The sequence below is a fragment of the Lynx canadensis genome, chromosome A2 (assembly GCF_007474595.2).
Source record: "Lynx canadensis isolate LIC74 chromosome A2, mLynCan4.pri.v2, whole genome shotgun sequence".
Taxonomy (NCBI): Eukaryota; Metazoa; Chordata; class Mammalia; order Carnivora; family Felidae; genus Lynx; species Lynx canadensis.
This window is the reverse complement of record NC_044304.2, coordinates 7,853,705-7,872,766: the sequence shown is the minus strand read 5'-3', so window position 1 is coordinate 7,872,766 and position 19,062 is coordinate 7,853,705. Positions and strand designations below refer to the sequence as shown.

General features: G+C 54.6%; 1 protein-coding gene across 9 annotated transcripts in view; it reads right to left on the bottom strand.

Moving 5' to 3' along the window:
* Positions 1 to 19,062, bottom strand: part of DNM2 (dynamin 2) — a 90,654-nt gene that overhangs the window by 32,000 nt on the left and 39,592 nt on the right. For all 9 annotated transcript variants that reach the window (XM_030300550.1, XM_030300543.1, XM_030300498.1 and 6 more), the window contains exons 3-6: positions 13,235 to 13,384; positions 11,716 to 11,919; positions 9,046 to 9,144; positions 2,755 to 2,915 (exon numbers count right to left, since the gene is read on the bottom strand). In XM_030300550.1, coding sequence (XP_030156410.1) covers positions 2,755 to 2,915; positions 9,046 to 9,144; positions 11,716 to 11,919; positions 13,235 to 13,384 — 614 coding nt within the window. The remainder of the gene's footprint in view (positions 1 to 2,754; positions 2,916 to 9,045; positions 9,145 to 11,715; positions 11,920 to 13,234; positions 13,385 to 19,062) is intronic.

Below are 19,062 nucleotides of genomic sequence, written 5' to 3'. Positions count from 1 at the left end.
GTTTCTGGGCCACAGGGTACACACGGCACACCGCGTGCTGACCCAGAACAGCCTCCCACGGGTGCTCCGGGGAGAGGCCCAGGGGGTCGCCAGTGGACCCACGTCCTGGAGGACTGGCCAGCGGGCCCCAGGACAACGGGCAGCTGTACAGACACAGGAACAGGCCCCACAACCTAAGGCAGAAACAGCTCCCCAGGGAAGGCACAGAACGGACGCAGGATGTGTGCTCCCTTCTGTGAAAGACAGGGAGAAAGTAAGAACGTATTTTTAGTCGCGTGGACAGAGAGAAGGAAGCATCACAGGAAACAAATGCGGAAGAAAGGCCGGAGTGGGGCAGGCGGGTGGGAAGGGGACACCTCTGCGGCCCCTTCTCTCCTGTTCTGCTTCCGAATCACGTGGATTTAAGCAGTCACAAATTGTAAAAGAGAGCGGCACGGCAGATGAGGTTAGAGAAGAAGCCTCGGGATGGGTGGGGAGACAAAAAGTAAGGGTACACGGCACACAAATACAAGGTTGTTCAGGTGTCAAAAGAAACAGAGGGAAGGGAAAGCAAAAAAAGGGGGGAGGGGGAGGGGAGGGAAAGGGGGACAGGGAGGAGCAGGGAGGTGGGAGGAGGGAGAGGAGGGAGCTGGAGAAGGACAGGGAGGAAGGGGAGGGAGGAGGGACAGGAAGGAGGAGGGGGAGTGGGGAGGGAGGGGAGGAAGACACAGACACAGTGGCCTCTCCAGGCCCTGAATGTCTCTAGAAGGAAGCCCACTTAGTGGTGACACTGGCCAACTCCCAGGAAGGGACCCACCACCAGATGGGAAGAAATGAGATATTCACTATATTTGGGCTGTGGGACTTTTTTTTTTCTTTTAACTATAATAAAAGAGAGAAAAGAGAGAGAGGGAGGGAACAAAACAAAAAGCCATAAAAGCAGCTAGTACGCTAAAAGCGGAAAGAAGCATTTTGCTGTCATCTGTCCCACGCCAGACAAGAATTTAGAGTATCCCTCAAGCTTGAAAAAAGGTGTGAGGGAGCCTCAGGCTCCAGCTCAGCACACTCCGTGGCAGGATTCTGACAGTCCCTCTGACACCCTCTGTGGCCAGGGGCACTGTCCCAGACCCCCCGTGGGGCCTGCATGCCTTCTGGGGTGGGGATCTGAGCCACACGCCCCGCAGACCTTCCCTCTGCTGTCCGATCGCGTCTTAGAGCACGAGAGCGGCCCCGTTTCGCTCACAGGGAAAACAGGGGACAGGGGGGCCACAGCTCCCAAGAAGTGCCCCGATGCAGAGCCGCATCCCAGGAGGTCAGCCGGGCCCCGTGCCGGCTCCCACAGGAGGCCCCTGCCACCTGCAAGGGGGTTTTACTTCCTTTCCTCTCCCACAGCCCTCTGCCCAGGCCCACTGCTTCCTTTCCTGGAGGGCCCCTCCCACAGGACACTTTCCTCTGTGCCCCTGAGCTGCCTTCTCTGCCTTCCTGTCCTGCACCAGCTTTTCATGGCCCGGCTGCTACCTAACACCTGATTATGCATTCATCTGGTGACTTGTTCCGAATCTGTTCCCCGCCCCCCCCCCATTAGAAAAATGTCTTCCCCGAGGACAGAGCCCTGCTCTTGTGTCACCCCTGTGTCCCCACTGCATACGCGAAGAAACGACTCACTGTTGCTCTGATGCCTTCCCACCTTCCAGGAAGCTGCCACAAAGTCTCAAAGGGGAAGGTCTTGCCACCCAGGATGGGCAAACCAGGACAGACCCTGAGGACAGGCAGCGTCTGTGACAGTGAGACTCCGCAATCCCCCATCAGGGACTTTCCTCTCCAGAGAAATCGACAGGGGCACAAGATGAGGTCATTAACATGTTACTAGCGGCGGCCTCTATGCACCAGGAAGACGAGAAGATGGAGTCAGTCTCCAAAAAGAGACGGCTGAACAGACTGCATTCAGAGACCAGTATGCAGCCGCGAAAAGGAGTGAGGAAGGGTTCTCTTCTGCACACCCAGAACTCCAGGAGATACTGCTGAGCAAAAAATCCTCAAAAGCAAGGGGTGGGGAGGGCGCATGGCGTCATTTACAGTAAGAAAGGGAGAGCAGTGATTCTCGGAAGTCCTTTTCGCTTCTATGGACAGAAAGAAACGCAGGCAGTACCAACTGTGGGGCCCCGGGGGTGGAAGGAAGGGGCAGAAGGGGGCACCTCGCCGCACGGGTATCGATACCTGCGTTGTTCATAAACCCTATGAATGCATTCCGTGTAGAAAAACAAGAGAGCGGTAGAAAATGCAATACAGGAGAGGCCAGCACCTGGTACCTGCTGTGTTTCACGCAACGCACGCACTGAGCACTTAGCGGACGCCGCAGCCCTGGGGGGGCAGGGACGGTGATGGTTCCCAACTGACGAACGGAGGACAGAGGCTCAGAGAGGCTGGGCCACCCAGTCAGAGATTGGGGTGGGCTTCGGACCCAAGAAGGTCAGGCTCTACAGCGCTCCCGACGAGGTCCCGTCCAGCACTCCTGGCCAACCTGCCTCAGTGCCGGCCAGGCGTTTGTAACGTACGCAAACTTCTGGGTACGTGACTAGATCATTACAACGGTAATTAAAATAACAGGAACAGTAACCGTGACAGGAACAGTGCCACGACCCGCTTACTGAATACCCACTCTCCACCGGGCCCCGAATCAGATGTGGACTGAACTCATTTTGCTAAAACGCGCGCTGGCTCTAGACCGAGGCCAGCATCACTGTAGACTGCACCTGCACAAAATCCCGGCTGTACCTGGTTCAGGGTCTTCTGCAGGTGTGGGGTGCCCATGCGGTCAGCCATGTGCCGGTAGGCTGGGTGGGAGAGGAAGAACTTCCTCTCGGCCGCCAGTGCCGTGCGGATGTCCTTCTTGCCCTCAATGTCCTTCTGGCTGCGGTTCACCACACCGATGTAGCCTGCGGGAGGAGAGGGGCAGGGGCCGTGCCAGGTGAGCCGAGGTGCCCGGAATGCCCACCGTGGACCAGGAACGGGGCTGGGCCAGGTGCAGGCACAGACAGGGACCCTGTCCCACAGGTCACTCGCGGACTGGGCCACAAGCCCCACTCATTACTCAGAAATTGGGAGAACACAAACGCACAGTGCGGTCCTGGAAAGCAACAGAAGTGTCTGCAGGAGAGGGGTGACGCCCGGCCTAATGTGAGGCGGGGGACGGAGAAAAGCTTTGGAGAAGACGAAACCCACGAACTGTGCTTTAAAGACAAGTGAGAAGGGGCGCCCGGGTGGCTCAGTCAGTTAAGCATCCGATTTCGGCTCAGGTCATGATCTCGCGGTTGGTGAGTTTGAGCCCCGCGCCGGGCTCTGTGCTGATAGCTCAGAGCCTAGAGCCTGCTTCGGATTCTGTGTCTCCTCGTCTCTCTGTCCCTCCCCTGCTCATGCTCTCTCTCTCTCTCTCTCAAAAGTAAATAAACACTAAAAAAAAAAAAAAAAAAAAAAAAAAAAAAAAAAAAAAATTTTTTTTTTTTTTTTAATAAAGACAAGTAAGAAAACCACTTCAAAAAGAAGGCCGAGTTAGGAATACCTCATCTTGCCTGGTATTAAAACCTGTTACGTTTGAAAAAGTTGGGTACATCGGGGCATGAATGTCTGGAGAGATGAATGGAAGAGAAAAGAAAAAAGTCCAAAAGCACATGAAGGGCAGGTGGGAACTAATGGCTAATTCCTCAGAGCCAACGGGAGGAAGGTGGATCACTCAACGGCCACGGCCAGCAAAGGAACAAAGTTAGTTGTGGGGGCGCCTGGGTGACTCAATCGGTTAAGCGTCCAACTTTTGATTTTGGCTCAGGTCACAGTTTGCGGGTATGAGCCCTGTGCTGGGCTCTACGCTGACAGCACGGAGCCTCCTTGGGATTCTCTCTCTCTTCCTCCCCAGCTCGTGCACACGTGTGCTTTTTCTCAAAAAACAAAAACAAAAACAAAAAAAACACCACATTAAAAAAAGACACGCAAAAACCCAAGCTGGGTGCCTACCGAACCTAATCCTTGAGGGATTACAGATCTATGCACACACCATGAAACAGGAAGAGAACACGGGTGGTTTTCAGAGATGACTATATTTGGGTTAAAATTTTCTGAGCCAAGACACAAAGAAAATGGTAACCGTGACCACGTGAGAAATGGGACATGCAGGAAGGGCTGGGAGACCTTCTCCTTCCCAGGCGGCTTCCAGTACCATTTCGGAATTCTTCACACATGGGAAACACACATGGGAAACAATATGTAAGATAAAGATGTTAGCATGAAGAGAAGATCTGCCATATTCGGGCATGAAGAGAAAGGGGATGGTGCTCAAAAAGCCAGAACAGTCTCGGGTCCCCGCGTGGGGACGCGAGGCACTCAGCACACCAGCAGGGTGCGTGAGTGGATGTCACAGGACACTAAGAACTCAGCCTCGTGGCTGACCCATGGTAGGTGCTCAACAAAGCAGACGCGGGGACTGTCATTCACGACTGCTGACATGATCAGAGTTGGAGAGGTGGACTGGGGACAGGTGCACACATACGTACATCCCCCCCCCTGCTTAGCAGCAGGCGTTGACAGGCTCCCTTGGGGGGAGGGGAGTGGTGCCTGCCTGCCTGCCCTTATTCCCGCCCAGTCTTGTGCAGGCCTGATTACTTTTCATCCTCTCCGCATATGTCACTATGTCCATTTTACAGAAGGAAGTGACCAAGGGGAGGTCACGGAGAGGGGCTGCCGGAGAATCAAGAGGGTGAACCCAGACCTGTGGGAAGCCCAAGCTCGCTATCATCCACACGACAGCAAACATGCCAACCGCACGGAGCAGAGACAGTGGTCTGGCTTGGATTTTGGTTCCCGAAGGTGCGAGAGTTCTGAGTCTTTGGGAAGCCAAGGAGAAGGTTGCAGCTCGAGAGACTCGAAAGGCCACGGGGCAAGAGGGGAACACCGAGGGAGGGAGGCTGCGGGTACAAGTCGGGAGCAGGCAGACAGGGCCGGGAGAGGAAGGGCTCGCCTTCTTGGACACAGACAGGAAGGCAGAGGGCAGATGCAGACAGCAGTGAGTGGGGAGGAAGGAAGCTGAGGAGGTCGGTGTCACCTGGCCCCCCAGCGGCAATGCTGAGCCCAGGTAGCATCCTTCGGGGACCAAGATTTAGGCCTAGTGTGTGCAGAATGAGCACGCGGTCAGGGGGCTGGGGGAGGGATGGCAGAGGGTGTGAGGACATGTGGGGTCCTCTTCGGGCTTCAGCACCAATCCTTCCTTCCTAAGCCTCCGACAGTGACTCACTCTTCAGCTCGGGATCCTGGCAGCTAAATGGGTGTTTGGGTTCTGCCCTAACCACGTTCCAGCCTCCCCTGGGGGCCCCTCTCATTGCTCAATGTCTCAGCAGGGCTGGGGGCAGGTGGAAACCAGGTTTTCCCCATGCCTATCCCAGACATGGAAGAGGGAATGCCTAGGGGCAAAAGAAAAGATCTACATGGTCCTGGCAACACCAACATGCCCCTAGGTGCCCACAGCTGACAGCAGATCCCGGGGGGAAGGAACGGGGCACAAGACGGAAGCAATTAAGAAAACAACGGCTTGGGGCGCCTGGGTGGCGCAGTCGGTTAAGCGTCCGACTTCAGCCAGGTCACGATCTCGCGGTCCGTGAGTTCGAGCCCCGCGTCAGGCTCTGGGCTGATGGCTCGGAGCCTGGAGCCTGTTTCCGATTCTGTGTCTCCCTCTCTCTCTGCCCCTCCCCCGTTCATGCTCTGTCTCTCTCTGTCCCAAAAATAAAAAATAAAAAATAAAAAAAGAAAAGAAAACAACGGCTTAGCGGCACCTGGGTGGCTCAGTTGTTAAGTGTCCAACTCCAGTTCAGGTCATGATTTCACGGTTCATAGGTTCAAGCCCCGCATCGGGCTCTCTGCTGTCAGCACGGAGCCTGTTTCAGATCCTCTGTCCCGTTCTCTTTCTGCCCCTCCCCATCTAGTGCACGCACTGTCTCTCTCTCTGTCAAAAATAAATAAATATTGGGGCACCTGGGTGGCTCAGTCCGTTAAGCATCCGACTTCGGCTCAGGTCACGATCTCACGGTGTGTGAGTTCAAACCCCGTGTCGGGCTCTGTGCTGACAGCTCAGAGCCTGGAGCCTGCTTCAGATTCTGTGTCCCCCTCTCTCTCTGTCCCTCCCTGGCTCATGCTCTCTCCCAAAAACACATAAACATTAAAAAAATATATATATATAACCAAACACCACCACCAACTAAAAGCCTAGATGGACACTCAACAACATGCCACAGTGAAAAACAGGAATAACCTAACAAACAGGGACTGAGTAACAGCCCACACATCCTCCTAGAATGGATTCCACTGGACCCTTGGAAGTCGCCTTGAAGAAGGACGCTTGACAGTCGCCTGTCACGGGGAAATGCCCTGCTCTTCTGCTAAGTGAAATGGAAAAGTAGGTCGCAAAGTGGCATGACACTGGAGAGCTGGCATTCAAGAGCAGCTCTGTCACTTCCTAGTTTTTGTGAGCGGGAGCAAGGGATTTAGCTTCTCTGTGCCTCAGTTTATTCATCTATAAAATGGGGGTAGGTACAGAGCCACCTTGTTGGACTGTTACCAGGATTCAATGGGCTGGTGTACATGAAGAGCACTGAGTACATAAGAGACACTTAATAAGTTTGTTTGTTTGAAAGAGAGAGAGAGAGAGAGAGAGAGAGAGAGCTCACAAGCATACCTGAGCGGGGGAGGGGCGGAGAGAGGGAGGGTGAGGATCCCAAGCAGGCTCTTCGGTGTCAGTGCAGAGCCCGAGGCAGGGTTCCATCTCGCAAACCATACAATCATGACCCGAGACAAAATCAAGAGTCAAATGCTTAATTGACTGAGCCAGCCAGGTAACCTGGCTATTCTCATTTTTTGAAAATGACAGGCTACTCCTGTCAGAAGATCTGAACTTGATCGTAAACCCAAACCTTATCAGGCCTCCATCTCGATTTAATTACTAGGTTGTTTTTTTTTTTTTTTTTTAACGTTTTATTTATTTTTGGGACAGAGAGAGACAGAGCATGAACGGGGGAGGGGTAGAGAGAGAGGGAGACACAGAATTGGAAACAGGCTCCAGGCTCCAGGCTCCGAGCCATCAGCCCAGAGCCCGACGCGGGGCTCGAACTCACGGACCGTGAGATCGTGACCTGAGCCGAAGTCAGACGCTCAACCGACTGAGCCACCCAGGTGCCCCTCGATTTAATTACCAGTTTATAGGGAACTACAACTGGCCCAATCCCAAGTGTGGGACATGATCTGGTTTCTTCCATCCACAAAAGAACAAAACAGAAACAAAAACAAAAACAAAAACAAAAGATGGCATAGGAGACACAAAGGGGCTGGTGGGGGAGCTGTTTGACTAGAACTCGGGTATTTATGTGTAAAATGATAGGATGCCAAGGATCTGCTTCATAATCCTCCCAGGAAGCAAATCAGGGGACATTCAGAGATCGAAATTAGCCGTGTTGGTAACCACCAAGGCTGGGTCCATGGGGGCTCCTCGTACTTCTCTCCCTACTTTTGAGAAGGTTTTTAAAAATGTTCGTAATAAGGGCACCTGGGTGGCTCAGTCGGTGAAACATCTGACTTCGGCTCAGGTCATGATCTCCTGGTTCGTGAGTTTGAGCCCTGCATCGGGCTCTGTGCTGTCAGCGCGGAGCCGTCTTTGGATCCTCTGTCTCCGTCTCTCTCTGCCCCTCCCCTGCTCATGCCTAAATAAACATCCTAACAAAAGTGTTCATAATAGAAGGGCGCCTAGGGGCGCCTGGGTGGCGCAGTCGGTTAAGCGTCCGACTTCAGCCAGGTCACGATCTCGCGGTCCGTGGGTTCGAGCCCCGCGTCAGGCTCTGGGCTGATGGCTCAGAGCCTGGAGCCTGTTTCCGATTCTGTGTCTCCCTCTCTCTCTGCCCCTCCCCCGTTCATGCTCTGTCTCTCTCTGTCCCAAAAAAAAAAAAGAAGGGCGCCTAGGTGGCTCCGTCAGTTGAGCGTCTGGCTCTTGATTTGGGCTCAGGTCATGATCTCAGGGTCTTGGGATAAAGTCCACCCTGAGTGTGGAGATTGCTTGAGATTCTCTCTCTCTTTCTCTCTCTCCCTCTCTGCCCTTCTCCCCCATTCATATTCTTTCTAAAAAATAATAATAAGGGGCGCCTGGGTGGCTCAGTCGGTTAAGAGTCCAACTTCGGTTCGGGTCACGATCTCGTAGTCTGTGAGTTTGAGCCCCACGTCGGGCTCTGTGCTGACAGCTCGGAGACTGGAGCCTGCTTCGGATTCTGTGTCTCCCTCTCTCTCTGCTCCTCCCCTGGTTCATGCTCTGTCTCTCTCACTCTCAATCTCTCTCAAAAATTAATAAACATTAAAAACAAATTTTAAAAAATAATAATAAAATAAAATTTCCTTTAGAAAACTATTCCTAATAGGGGCACCCGGGTGGCTCAGTCGGTCGGGCATCCGACATCGGCTCAGGTCATGATCTCATGGTTTGTGGGTTCAAACCCCATGTCGGGCTCTGTGCTGACAGCTCAGAGCCTGGAGCCTGCTTTGGATTCTGTGTCTCCCCCTCTCTCTGCCCCTCCTCCATTCTCTCTCTCTCTTTCTCAAAAATAAACATTAAAAAAAAAAAAAAAGGTTAAAAAAATGCTCAGAAAGCAAGCATGAAAATTAATAGAAATTATGAATCCTGAGGAACTTTTTGGGAGGAGAGCCACAAAGTAAAAACTAGTGGGAGAGGCTGGGCTGTGGGTGACTTTGGTTTTCTTTTCCTGTAGGCTTGTTTATGTCCCCCAAGTGAGCAGGTGTTAAAAGTGAACGTATACACGTCAGAGGAAAAAGATATGTACACGGAGGCGTGAAGACAGAAGGGTTTGTACTGAAATGGAAAAGCAGTTACTCCGGGCGCTGGGGAAGCAGGCAATGCTGAGTGTTTATCTGTGCGTACTTCCTGGCATCTGCCAGGTTTCGGTAACGATAAGGACAAAAACAAATATCACCGGAACATACATCCAGCCGCTCCGCCCCTTGGCCCCCCGGCTCCCTGCCCAGCCACACCTCTTCTCAAGGGGAGCAACTTGTTTTCCAAGACGTCCCTGGCGTCAGTGCCTTCATCCATCAGGTCGAGCTTGGTGATGACGCCAATGGTCCGCAGGCCTGAAAGAGCCCAGAGGTCAGAGGTCGCCATGAGAAAGGAGTCCGGGCTGGCAGCCTGGGGGTCCCCACTTCTAGGCTGTGAGACCTGGGACGAGCCATAACGTCCCCTGCCTGGACCCCAGTTTCCCTCATGTTAAGAGAAGACAACAGCCACACCGATCCCAGTGGGGTGTCCATGAAGATCAACGTGGCTTGTGACAAATGTTCTATCAGTAAATACTGGCCACCGTCACGGTCATTCCCATGATCTGCGACAGCGTCTTGCTGCTGTAGTGCCGGGGGAAACCTCGTGGAAACCCAAATCCCAGGTCAGTCTCCATGCTGTGCTGAGTCACCTGCCAAGTCCCAACATGATACGCAAACCCACGGCGACTGTTTCTAGGGTTACCTTTCACCTGAATGGCCAAAATTCCACTCTGGGAACCACCCCCATCGAATTCCTCCTGTCTCCGGGTCATCTAGACAAGGGAACCCTCCTAGCAAAGCTACACGCCTACAGATCAGTGCCCCTGCTGGCGCGGAAGGATCCTCTCCGTGCTAGTGCGTGTGTGGACGTGGACGTGTGCACGTGTGACGCGCGGGAGGCCCAGAGCGACCTCCGGAGGGTGCCGAGGGGGGCAGCGAGCACAGCCGTGCACTCCCCGGGGCCCCTGCCCGTTCACATTCGGCAGTGTGAACCTCTGAGCCTCTGAGCCGGCATCACCTTTCTGGAGGGCAAAGCAGCCACAGCCGTGAATACCCACAAGGCTTGCCAGGGAGGGAGGGGGGAGGCAGACAGAGTGCAGCAGAGGGATGTGACTGGGGCTCCCACTGACTCTATTGGAAATGTCGGATTTCCCCGGAGGATTGTTTATGAAAGACCAGAAATGACCCAAATGCTCAAGAACAAAGAACGGGCAAGAGTGGCCCATTCGGTGGTTGCCACGTAGACGTGTCCCTATGAGACCAGAGAAACATGCAGACACGTTACGGAAAAAATCAGGAAAGACCACCCCGTTTTTTAAAACGTGAGTATCCACGGAAGAAGAAACTCTGAAAGGTTATTTACCAACCGTGGCCATTGGTGTCTCTGCAGTGGGAGGGGAGTGGTCACTTTTCAGGTTCTAGATTTTACAGTGTGGACGTGCTGGTAACGGTGATGAATTATGAATACTTTCGAAGCCAGAAAAATGCTCTCTTTAAGGAAGAACGCCAGCATCAAGGTCACAAGTGGCACATAACTGTACCCGTCCCCACTCTCTCACTGCCCGGTCAAGCCTCCGCGGTGTGTGTCACAACCACGGTCGGTTCCGTGGGACCGGAGTCAGGGCACAGGGAAGCCGTGGAGGGCCAGGGGCAGGGGCGGCCTCTCCCGGGAGAGCGTGCCTGCCCAGGATGACCACGGGGACACAGCACATCCTTCGCGGGACCAAGAGTCTCAGCGCGCAGCCCTCAACTCTGAGGAGCTCCCACTCCAGTGCACGAAAGGGCCGTCAGCTGCCTGCCCTCCCCGGCCGCCCTCAGGCCTGAGCAGGGCTGGAAACCAGGCAGTGGAGCCCCAGAGCCTGTCCTTCCCCAGCTCCTCCCTGGTCCCCGACTCCCTCCAAACCACATGGAATGAGGCAGTCGGAGGGCACTTTCCAAAATGTATTTGAGTGTGTGTCCCACTCCACACAACCTTCAACACGCTCAGGGCACACCCAGCTGCCCACGGCAGCCACCAAGGCCACGGAAGGTCTGTCCCACCCCACCCTTGCCCCACCTGTCCTCACTTCGGCTTGCTCTGCCCCGGCCACACTGGCGTCGTGTCCTGGGCACCCCAGGCTCAAATCGTGCCCAGCCTAGCTGGCATCGCTGTCCATTTTCCTGGGCTCTGCCTCTTTCTGTCGTTCATCATTCTGGTCTTGCCTGAAACCTCTCATCTTCAGAGGCCTCTGACCCCCTCCCATCCCAGCTACTCTCGAAAGGCCTGATTTTCCTCTGGGTGCCCACTTCTGGCTGAAACTGTCCCACTTGCTTCTTTCCCTGCTGTCTTCTGTCTCCCCCGCTGGAATGTCAACTCCCCAGTGGCAGGGACCCTGTCCATTCTGTCCCCTGTAGGGTCTCCAAGGCCAAAGCAGAGCCCGGCGCAGAGCAGGTACTTAACGGACATGTACTTAATAAATGGAAATGTCTGACCTGGAATGCCCTGGGCAACAGATGCCACAGTCCCCACTACTCCCTATCGCCCCACTGGGCTTCATTAGCTCATCCCCTCATACCCCCTCCCCCACCCCGCCTGGCCCCTGAGCAGTTACAGGGACTCTCCAATCCTCTCAGCACTCAGTAGTGCTACACGTTAGGATCGCTGGTGCCATTTTGACAGAGGGGACCAAGCCTCGGAGAAATGCCCAAATGCCACCCAAGAGCCTCCCAGGGGCAGCCCTCTAGCACTGTTGGCCCCAACGGGAGACACTGTATCCCAGGAGGGCCTTTTCCTAGGGGTCATGTGCCAAAAGGAATACCAACAACTTGGAATCAAGGATGCGGGGCAAGTCACCATGCTCCCAGGCACCCAGCAGGGGAACTAACGGTGTAGGGCTCAGCGGTTACCTTGGGGGTCGACCTCCTTGGCCAGCTTGAGGGCATCTGAGTTGGCCAGGTCCATGTTGGCAGGGGTGACGGCGAGGATGAGACTGCTCTCCCGGCTGATGAACTGCAGGATCATGTCCTTGATCTGGTACTCGATATCTGGGGGCTGGTCCCCCACGGGCACCTTGGTGATACCCGGGAGGTCGATGAGGGTCAGGTTCAACACTGATAGGGAAGCCAGAGGGGAAGGTCATCAGACAGAGGAGGGGAGGCTCACACAGCCCCACAGCTACCCAGCCCGCTTCTCCAAGTGCTGGGGGGGGGGGGGGGGGCGGGATCGGGCCACAGGATCCCTCCTGTCCTCCAACCAGATTACACCCTCGGATCCGGTAGGTAGGTCCTCTTCCAGGAACCCCTCCTCCAGACGGCCTCTCTCTCTAGTGTAGTGATACAGTTTTAAATCGGGACATTTGGTGGAATTGCTCTCAGTGGCTAAATAAATTCCAGCCCATCAATTCAGCCATGACCAAAGGCTGTTGTTTACCAACGTTTACCATAAAAAACAAGAAGATGCTACCCTGATAAGAGGGTAAGAGACACCCTCGGGAGATGTAGCCGCACAAAAAAGTGGCAGTTTATATTATGCTACAATTTGAGTAAAAGTGGTAAAAGACACACACGTGATACACACGCATCCATATTCATAATTATTCACTTAGGCATTAAAACATAACATCTATTTGTGATACTGAGGGCGGGGAGGGATTTCGCTACACACGCTTTTGTCACTTTTGAGCCATGTACAGGCATCATTTATCCAAACATAAGTAAATGTAAAAACTCCTCTCAAAGAACTCATACTGAGGAGTTAAGAGTCTGCTGGAATATTCCCCAAATGCCATCGGGGTTAGAAATCCATGCCCCAGGGCAGTCGTACGTGGCGGCAGACTTTTTAAACTCAGAACATTTTGCAGGGAAGACTAGCTTTCTGGCTCCTCTGCAAGTTTCGGAAGCCCCGGCTCCCCTGGGTTGGAGTCATTCTGTGGCCCCCACCTCCTGGGAGCCACACTGCGGCCACCCTTTTCCCAGGAGCGCACGGCTGCAATTTGCCCCAGTCACCACCCCCCCCAACCGTCTTCCCAGCTGAGACTGATCCCTCGATACCGTGTCCCTGTCAAAAGTGGCAAAACAGGGGTACCTGGGTGGCTCAGTCATGTAAGTAAGTGGCTGACTTCAGCTCAGGTCATGATCTCACGGTTCGTGAGTTCGAGCCCCGCATCAGGCTCTGTGCTGACAGCTAGCTCAGAGCCTGGAGCCTGGAACCTGCTTCGGATTGTGTCTCCCTCTCTCTCTGCCCCTCCTCCACTCATGCTCTTTCTGTCTCTCTCTCTCAAAAATAAACATAAACAAAAAAGTGGGAAGACAGAGATCAAGAGGGCTGTGTGCGCGTGAAGAAACATGGAAGGGGTTATATTTTTCATCAGGGTGCTTTGGACCCGACTTCCCTCTGCCCCAGAGCGTCTGTGCCTGTGCTGCCTACCGTGTGGCGAGTAGACCCGCAGGTTGATGGGCACTGGGGAGATGCCTTTGTTGGTCCCCGTGACCCTGTCGGTCTCCGCTTCGATCTCCTGTCGGACTTCATCAAAGTCTGTAAACTTTTTGGACTTACAGTGCAAAAACTCGGCATATTCTGAAAAAGGAAGAAGGAAGTTCGAAATGGGAGGAAGCAGCAGTCTTGCTGTGGGGGCAGATGGCCTTCTGGGACAGGTGCCTCACCAAGCAGGGAAAGCGTGGCACTGGTCACAGGTGCTCCAGGAATTTGGGGAACAACAGAGTCGTTCTCGCAGTGAGTATTGCGGGGGGGGCCCGCTTCTACAGGCCGAGTCCCCACCAGACCTTGAGTTCCTCAAGGAACAAAACCAGTGAAGATTCTGTCCCTGGGGGATGGAAACTCTCTGTGAAGTATTTTGTGAAACCACGCGTCGTGACAAACTCCAAGAAAAACAAAACAAAAAAACCAACAGGTGGGTGTAACCAGCATCTGTGATTTTTTGATGTACAGAACAGAAGAGGAAATGCCGGCATGCGTCACCAGACCGCGGGGGGTGCCCATGTGATGAAGCTTCCGCTCTGCTGTTAGACGTGAGACTGAGTCCAGAGTCATGATGTTAGAACCTCCCTTGCTGTGGGTCAAAGAGAAGCCACTGTCCTAGAGGGGTCGGAGCTGCCAGCACTCTCCAGCTTGCCAAGAGCCCAGACGCACATCCATGGGACCCATCTGTCCTTCCTCCCCAAGGCATGTGGCACAGTATGGAGAGGGAGACACCACTGTGGCCTCACCAAAGCCCGTCTCACGGTCTCTCCTCATCTGGCTGTTCACAGGGTCCCCCACCTAGACGTGAACCGCTCAGGAGAACCGCTTTCTGGGCAGGGTCTCATGTGGACACAGGAGGCCTCTTCGTGCCTTCTGAGCCCAGGGTATCTACAAGCCATACTGATGCCGAGGTGCGGGGCCACAGGGAAGGGACTACCAATTAGCGGTGGTCCCATCAGACACGGGATAAGGCAAGAATAAAATGCGTTCATCCTGAGATGTAGGTACTGAGCCTACAGGCGTTCGCTGTACAATTCCTCAACTTTTCCCGATGTGCATATTTTCATAGTAAATGTTGGGCTGGGGGCGGCTTGCAGGCTCAGAGACCGTGGCTCTGCAGTGACGCTGAAGAGATGGAAGGAAATCACGCTGGCAAACGGCCCAAAGAACTGGACTGCGACAGACAGGCCAAGATGAGAACTAGAGATCGCCTCCACGGTCAGCAGGAGACGTGGCTACACACATCCCAGCACAGACATACCGTCCGCTGCGAAGGATCAGTACAAAGGATGGGGGCGGAGCCCCACGACGAGAGAGAGAGAGAGAGAGAGAGAGAGAGAGAGAGAGAGAGAGAGAGAGAAAACCGGGCAGGTCTAGAATCTCTCCCCAGACACAAGGCAGAAAGAAATGAGCACAAAGGGGGTCGCCACCCCACCTCCGTGACCTAATAAACCGTGGCCGACATTCGGCCCCTGCTGGCTCTAGCCAAGCCCTGTGTGTGGTCCCCTGTGCCCCTCGAGAGCGAATACCTCAGGCAGGCATCTGCATGATGCCCGTACCACAGATGTGAAAACGGAGGCCCAGAGAGGTGAAGTGACTTGGCCCAAGCTCGGTGGGGGAGCTGGGATTTGGAGTTCAGAGAATCTGTCTCCAGGTGGTGGCTCTCAAGTCACGTGGCCTTTGTGAGGCCACCGGCAGGCTGTTAACCTCTCTGCTTCAGGGCAGGGGGACTCTGTGGGCTCGGATCACCGAGCACCACCTCCACCATGGGCACTGGCCCTGGGGAACAGGGGCCATGAGGACACTTGCTGGAGGATCTAGGATCACAGCCCCTGCCCCGCCCCCATCAGCTGACCCAGTTCCCAAGGACAGTCACGCTCTAGCCCTCCACAGGGACCAGAGGAAACGCTTGACTGCTCTTCCGGCAGCGGCCACCAAAAATGGCACAGTCCCCCCACCCCCCACAGCATACCTCAGTTCTCATCCGGCTCAAGGCCCTGGGCTCGGCACCCACCGGAAACGACCCCCCTTCCAGGAGCACAGCCACGGGGAAGGGATTGGGGGCCGGGACACAGGCCCTCTCCCCTGTGCACCCTGCTCTTCTAGGCCCTGGTCCACCTCCTCCAGGGCCTGCTGCCTCTCCCGGGAAGCCTTCTAAACTCCATGCCACCTGACACTTCATCCTGCATCTTGGGCCTCCTCCCCAGTCAGGGCCAGGTCACCCTGGGATTGTGTTTATGGGACCAGGACCTGCCGGCTATGGCCCCTAGAGTCCAGGGGCAGCCTCCCCTTCTACCAACTCCTTCACCGGCAGGATGTGCAGACGGTGCCAGAAAACCATAGCTGCTTCTTCTTCTTCTTTTTTTTTTTTTTTTTAAGGTTTATTATTCATTTTTTCAGAGACAGACAGAGCATGAGCAGGGGAGGGGCAGAGACAGAGGGAGACAGAATCCGAAGCAGGCTCCAGGCTCCGAGCTGTCAGCACAGAGCCCGACGCAGGGCCCGAACTCACGGACGGCAAGATCATGACCTGAGCTGAAGTCAGACACAACCGACTGAGCCACCCAGGCGCCCTGAAAACCATAGCTTCTTCCCCAGGAAGCCAACAGGCAGCAGAAACCAAGAGGAAGTTTCAGGAGTCTGCTGGGCTCATCCCCCTCACAGCCCGCTTTACTGGGCTCCTTGTCACTTTGGAACCATGTGCTGGATTCCAGGGTTGATATTAACATTAAAAAGCTTCCACCAAAAAAAGAAAAAATAAAAGCTTCCTCCAAGCCTGATTTCCCACACAACACTGACCCTCGTAAAGCCGGACCTCAGCCCTCATTTCCTCAGAACCATCTATGGCTCCCAGCTAACCACATCCCCAGCTCTGACTTCAACTCACTCTCCTCCAGCCACTCTGGGCTTCTGCCTCAGGGTCTTTGCACTGGCTCTTCTCTCTTCCTGCAGGCTCCCTCCCTCGCCTCCTTCAGGTCTGTTCAAGTGTCACCTTCTCCAGGAGGTCTGCTCTGGCCCCCACCCAAGATGACAAACCTCTCCAATCTCTTTCCTCCTTCTCTGCCTTATGACCTTCCAAACATGGTTGCCTTCTAACAACGCTGACCTTCTCATCCTGTGTCTTTCCTGGCTCCCTATTAGAAGGGCCACCCTCCAGGGCAGGGATCTGAATCTGCCCTATTCACTCCGTGTCCCTGGGCTTCCCTCTGAGAAGTGCTCCCTTCACCTACTGAAGTGCTCAATAATTGTATGCGTGAGTGAATGACTACCAGAAAGATAATATGGTCCCTGGGGTGCCTGGGTGGCTCAGTTGATTGGGCGTCCCACTTAGGCCTAGGTCACGATCTCGTTGTTCCTGAGTTCGAGCCCCACATCGGGCTCTGTGCTGGGGGTTCAGAGCCTGGAGCCTGCTTCGGATTCTGTGTGTCTCCCTCTCTCTGCCCCTCCCCCGCTCATGCTCTGTGTCTCTCTCAAAAATAAATAAAACATTAAAAAATAAAAATAAATAAATAAATAAAATATGGTCCCTGCTTCAGCTTCTATAAGGGGGCCCAACTCCAAGGCCATCAAGCTGTATATATGGGAGATTGGGCAGGGACGGGGGCGCTGGCAAGGCCACCTGCTGTTTTCTCCTCCCTCCTTCCCTTCTCTCTCTCTCTCTCTCTCTCTCTCTCTCTCTCTCTCTTCCTCCCTCCTTCCTTCCCAAGCTCTTCTTGACCATAGCGGCCCAGTCCTGAGCTGGGCTCTTGGTCTGGTGGGATGATGGATGCTGCACAAGCGTGTCACGGCAGGTGCCACAGACACTCAAAAGAGACCCAACACACCAGAATCTGGAGGGTGGGGACCTCCTGGAGGAGCTAACACGACTCCAGCCCCCCGCCCTGCCCTGCCCCACCATGATGGAGGCAGGCAAGGGCAGCGGTGGGCAGAGAGCATCCCTGAGGATGCTCTGGGCCCAGGGCATCTGGGGAAGGAGGGAAGGGGAGGGGGGCAGCCTCCCTGAGAAACAGGTGGGCAGGGCTTTGCCCGGGGCGCCACTGCCCTGTACTTGCCAGAATGCTAATGATTTTTTTAATGATCCCGTCTCAGAGAATAAGTCAGAGGCCTTAAGGCTGAGCTCAGAGTCTGGAATGACTGGAGACTCCCTCTCAACTCGTCCCCAGAAGCCATGCACCTCTGTCCCCATCCCGGCTGCCATGCTTGCTAGCCCTCGCTTGCTCATGCACAGATGACCTGGCCAGTCCAGTCCGGTCCCGCCGGTCCCTGTCCCCTGATGCAGCACTGACAGCCACACACCCGCCACTGCCACCCTGCAGAGCCACGCCCTTCCTTGGGAGGACGGGCAGCCCCGGGGGTTCCAGGGACCCGGCCTAGGGCCTGGAACACTCCAGGAGTGAAGCAATAACCTGGGCCCTTGTCCAGCACTCGTGCTGCTGACCCAGAGGCGCCAGCCACCCTCTCCCACCGCAGGGCTTACCGCCAGCATGGTAACTGTGGGGACAGTGAATGCACTTCTGGCTTTTTTCTAGAAAGAGGCCCTGCCCTCCCTCCAGGACTTGTTCCCTCATCTCCTTCAGGTCTCAGCTCTAAATACCTCCGCCGGGAGGCCCACCCTGACCACCTGGGACCCAGGAGATGCCCTGGCACTTTGCCCTCTCTTCCACGGCGCTCCTCGCACTGACACACCACATGCTCAAGTGTCCCCTTCTAAGCCTGGAGCTGCGAGTGAGCACTTAGCTTCCGTCACCACTCTCCCCGGTGCCTGGTGCCTAGTGGTTGTTTAATGAAACTTATTGAGGGACCTATTAAAAATCATTAGGTGCCACAGCCTAGGAGGACATCACTCTCTCGAGTCCCAAGTATGTCCCCATTGTGCTAAACAGCCAATCCCCACATTGGGCATCTCCCAGGCCCTTCCAGAAAGTGTCCTCAAGAGGCGCCTGGGTGGCTCAGTCGGTTAAGCATCCAACTTCAGCTCAGGTCATGATCTCATGGTTCATGCGTTCAAGCCCCGTGTTGGACACTAGTGCAGAGCCCGCTTGGAATTCTCTCTCTCTCTCTCTCTCTCTCTCTCTCTCTCTCTCTGCCCCTTTCCCCACTGGCTCATTTCAAAATAAACTTAAAAATTTTTTTTAATTAAAAACATTTATCAAAAAAAAAAAAAAAAAAGAAGAAGAGCCCTTAGAAGGCAGATGACGAGTACATGCGGCCACCCTCTGGGTATCAGGCCACCCAGGGCCCAAGGAAGCAGCCCCATGACAGTGGCCCGGTTCCCTCAGGCCTGGCTTCCTGAGGGGTCTTAGGGCCCTCCTGTTTTATTTTTATTTATTTATTTTTTTTAATTTTTTAACGTTTATTTATTTTTTTTTTTTTGAGAAGAGAGAGACAGAGCATGAGCAGTGGAGGAGAGAGAAAGACGGAGACACAGAATCTGAAACAGGCTCCAGGCTCTGAGCTGTCAGCACAGAGCCCGATGCGGGGCTCAAACCCACGAACTGTGAGATCATGACCCGAGCTTAAGTCGGACTCTTAACCGACTGACCCACCCAGGCGCCCCAGGGCCCTCCTGTTTTAAAGGAGCTGGAGGAGGTCCACAGGACCGAAGAAGGCACCCTCCCCACCCCGCGGGCAGACTGTGAAATGCCCAAGTTCTGCCGGAGCAACCCGGCCTTCAGCCCAGCACCTCCAGCCTGGAAAGGCTGAATCAGGCACCATGACAACGTGTGGGAAGGTGACAGGAGAGAGAGATGGGCGTGCCTAGCCCCTCCCAGCCT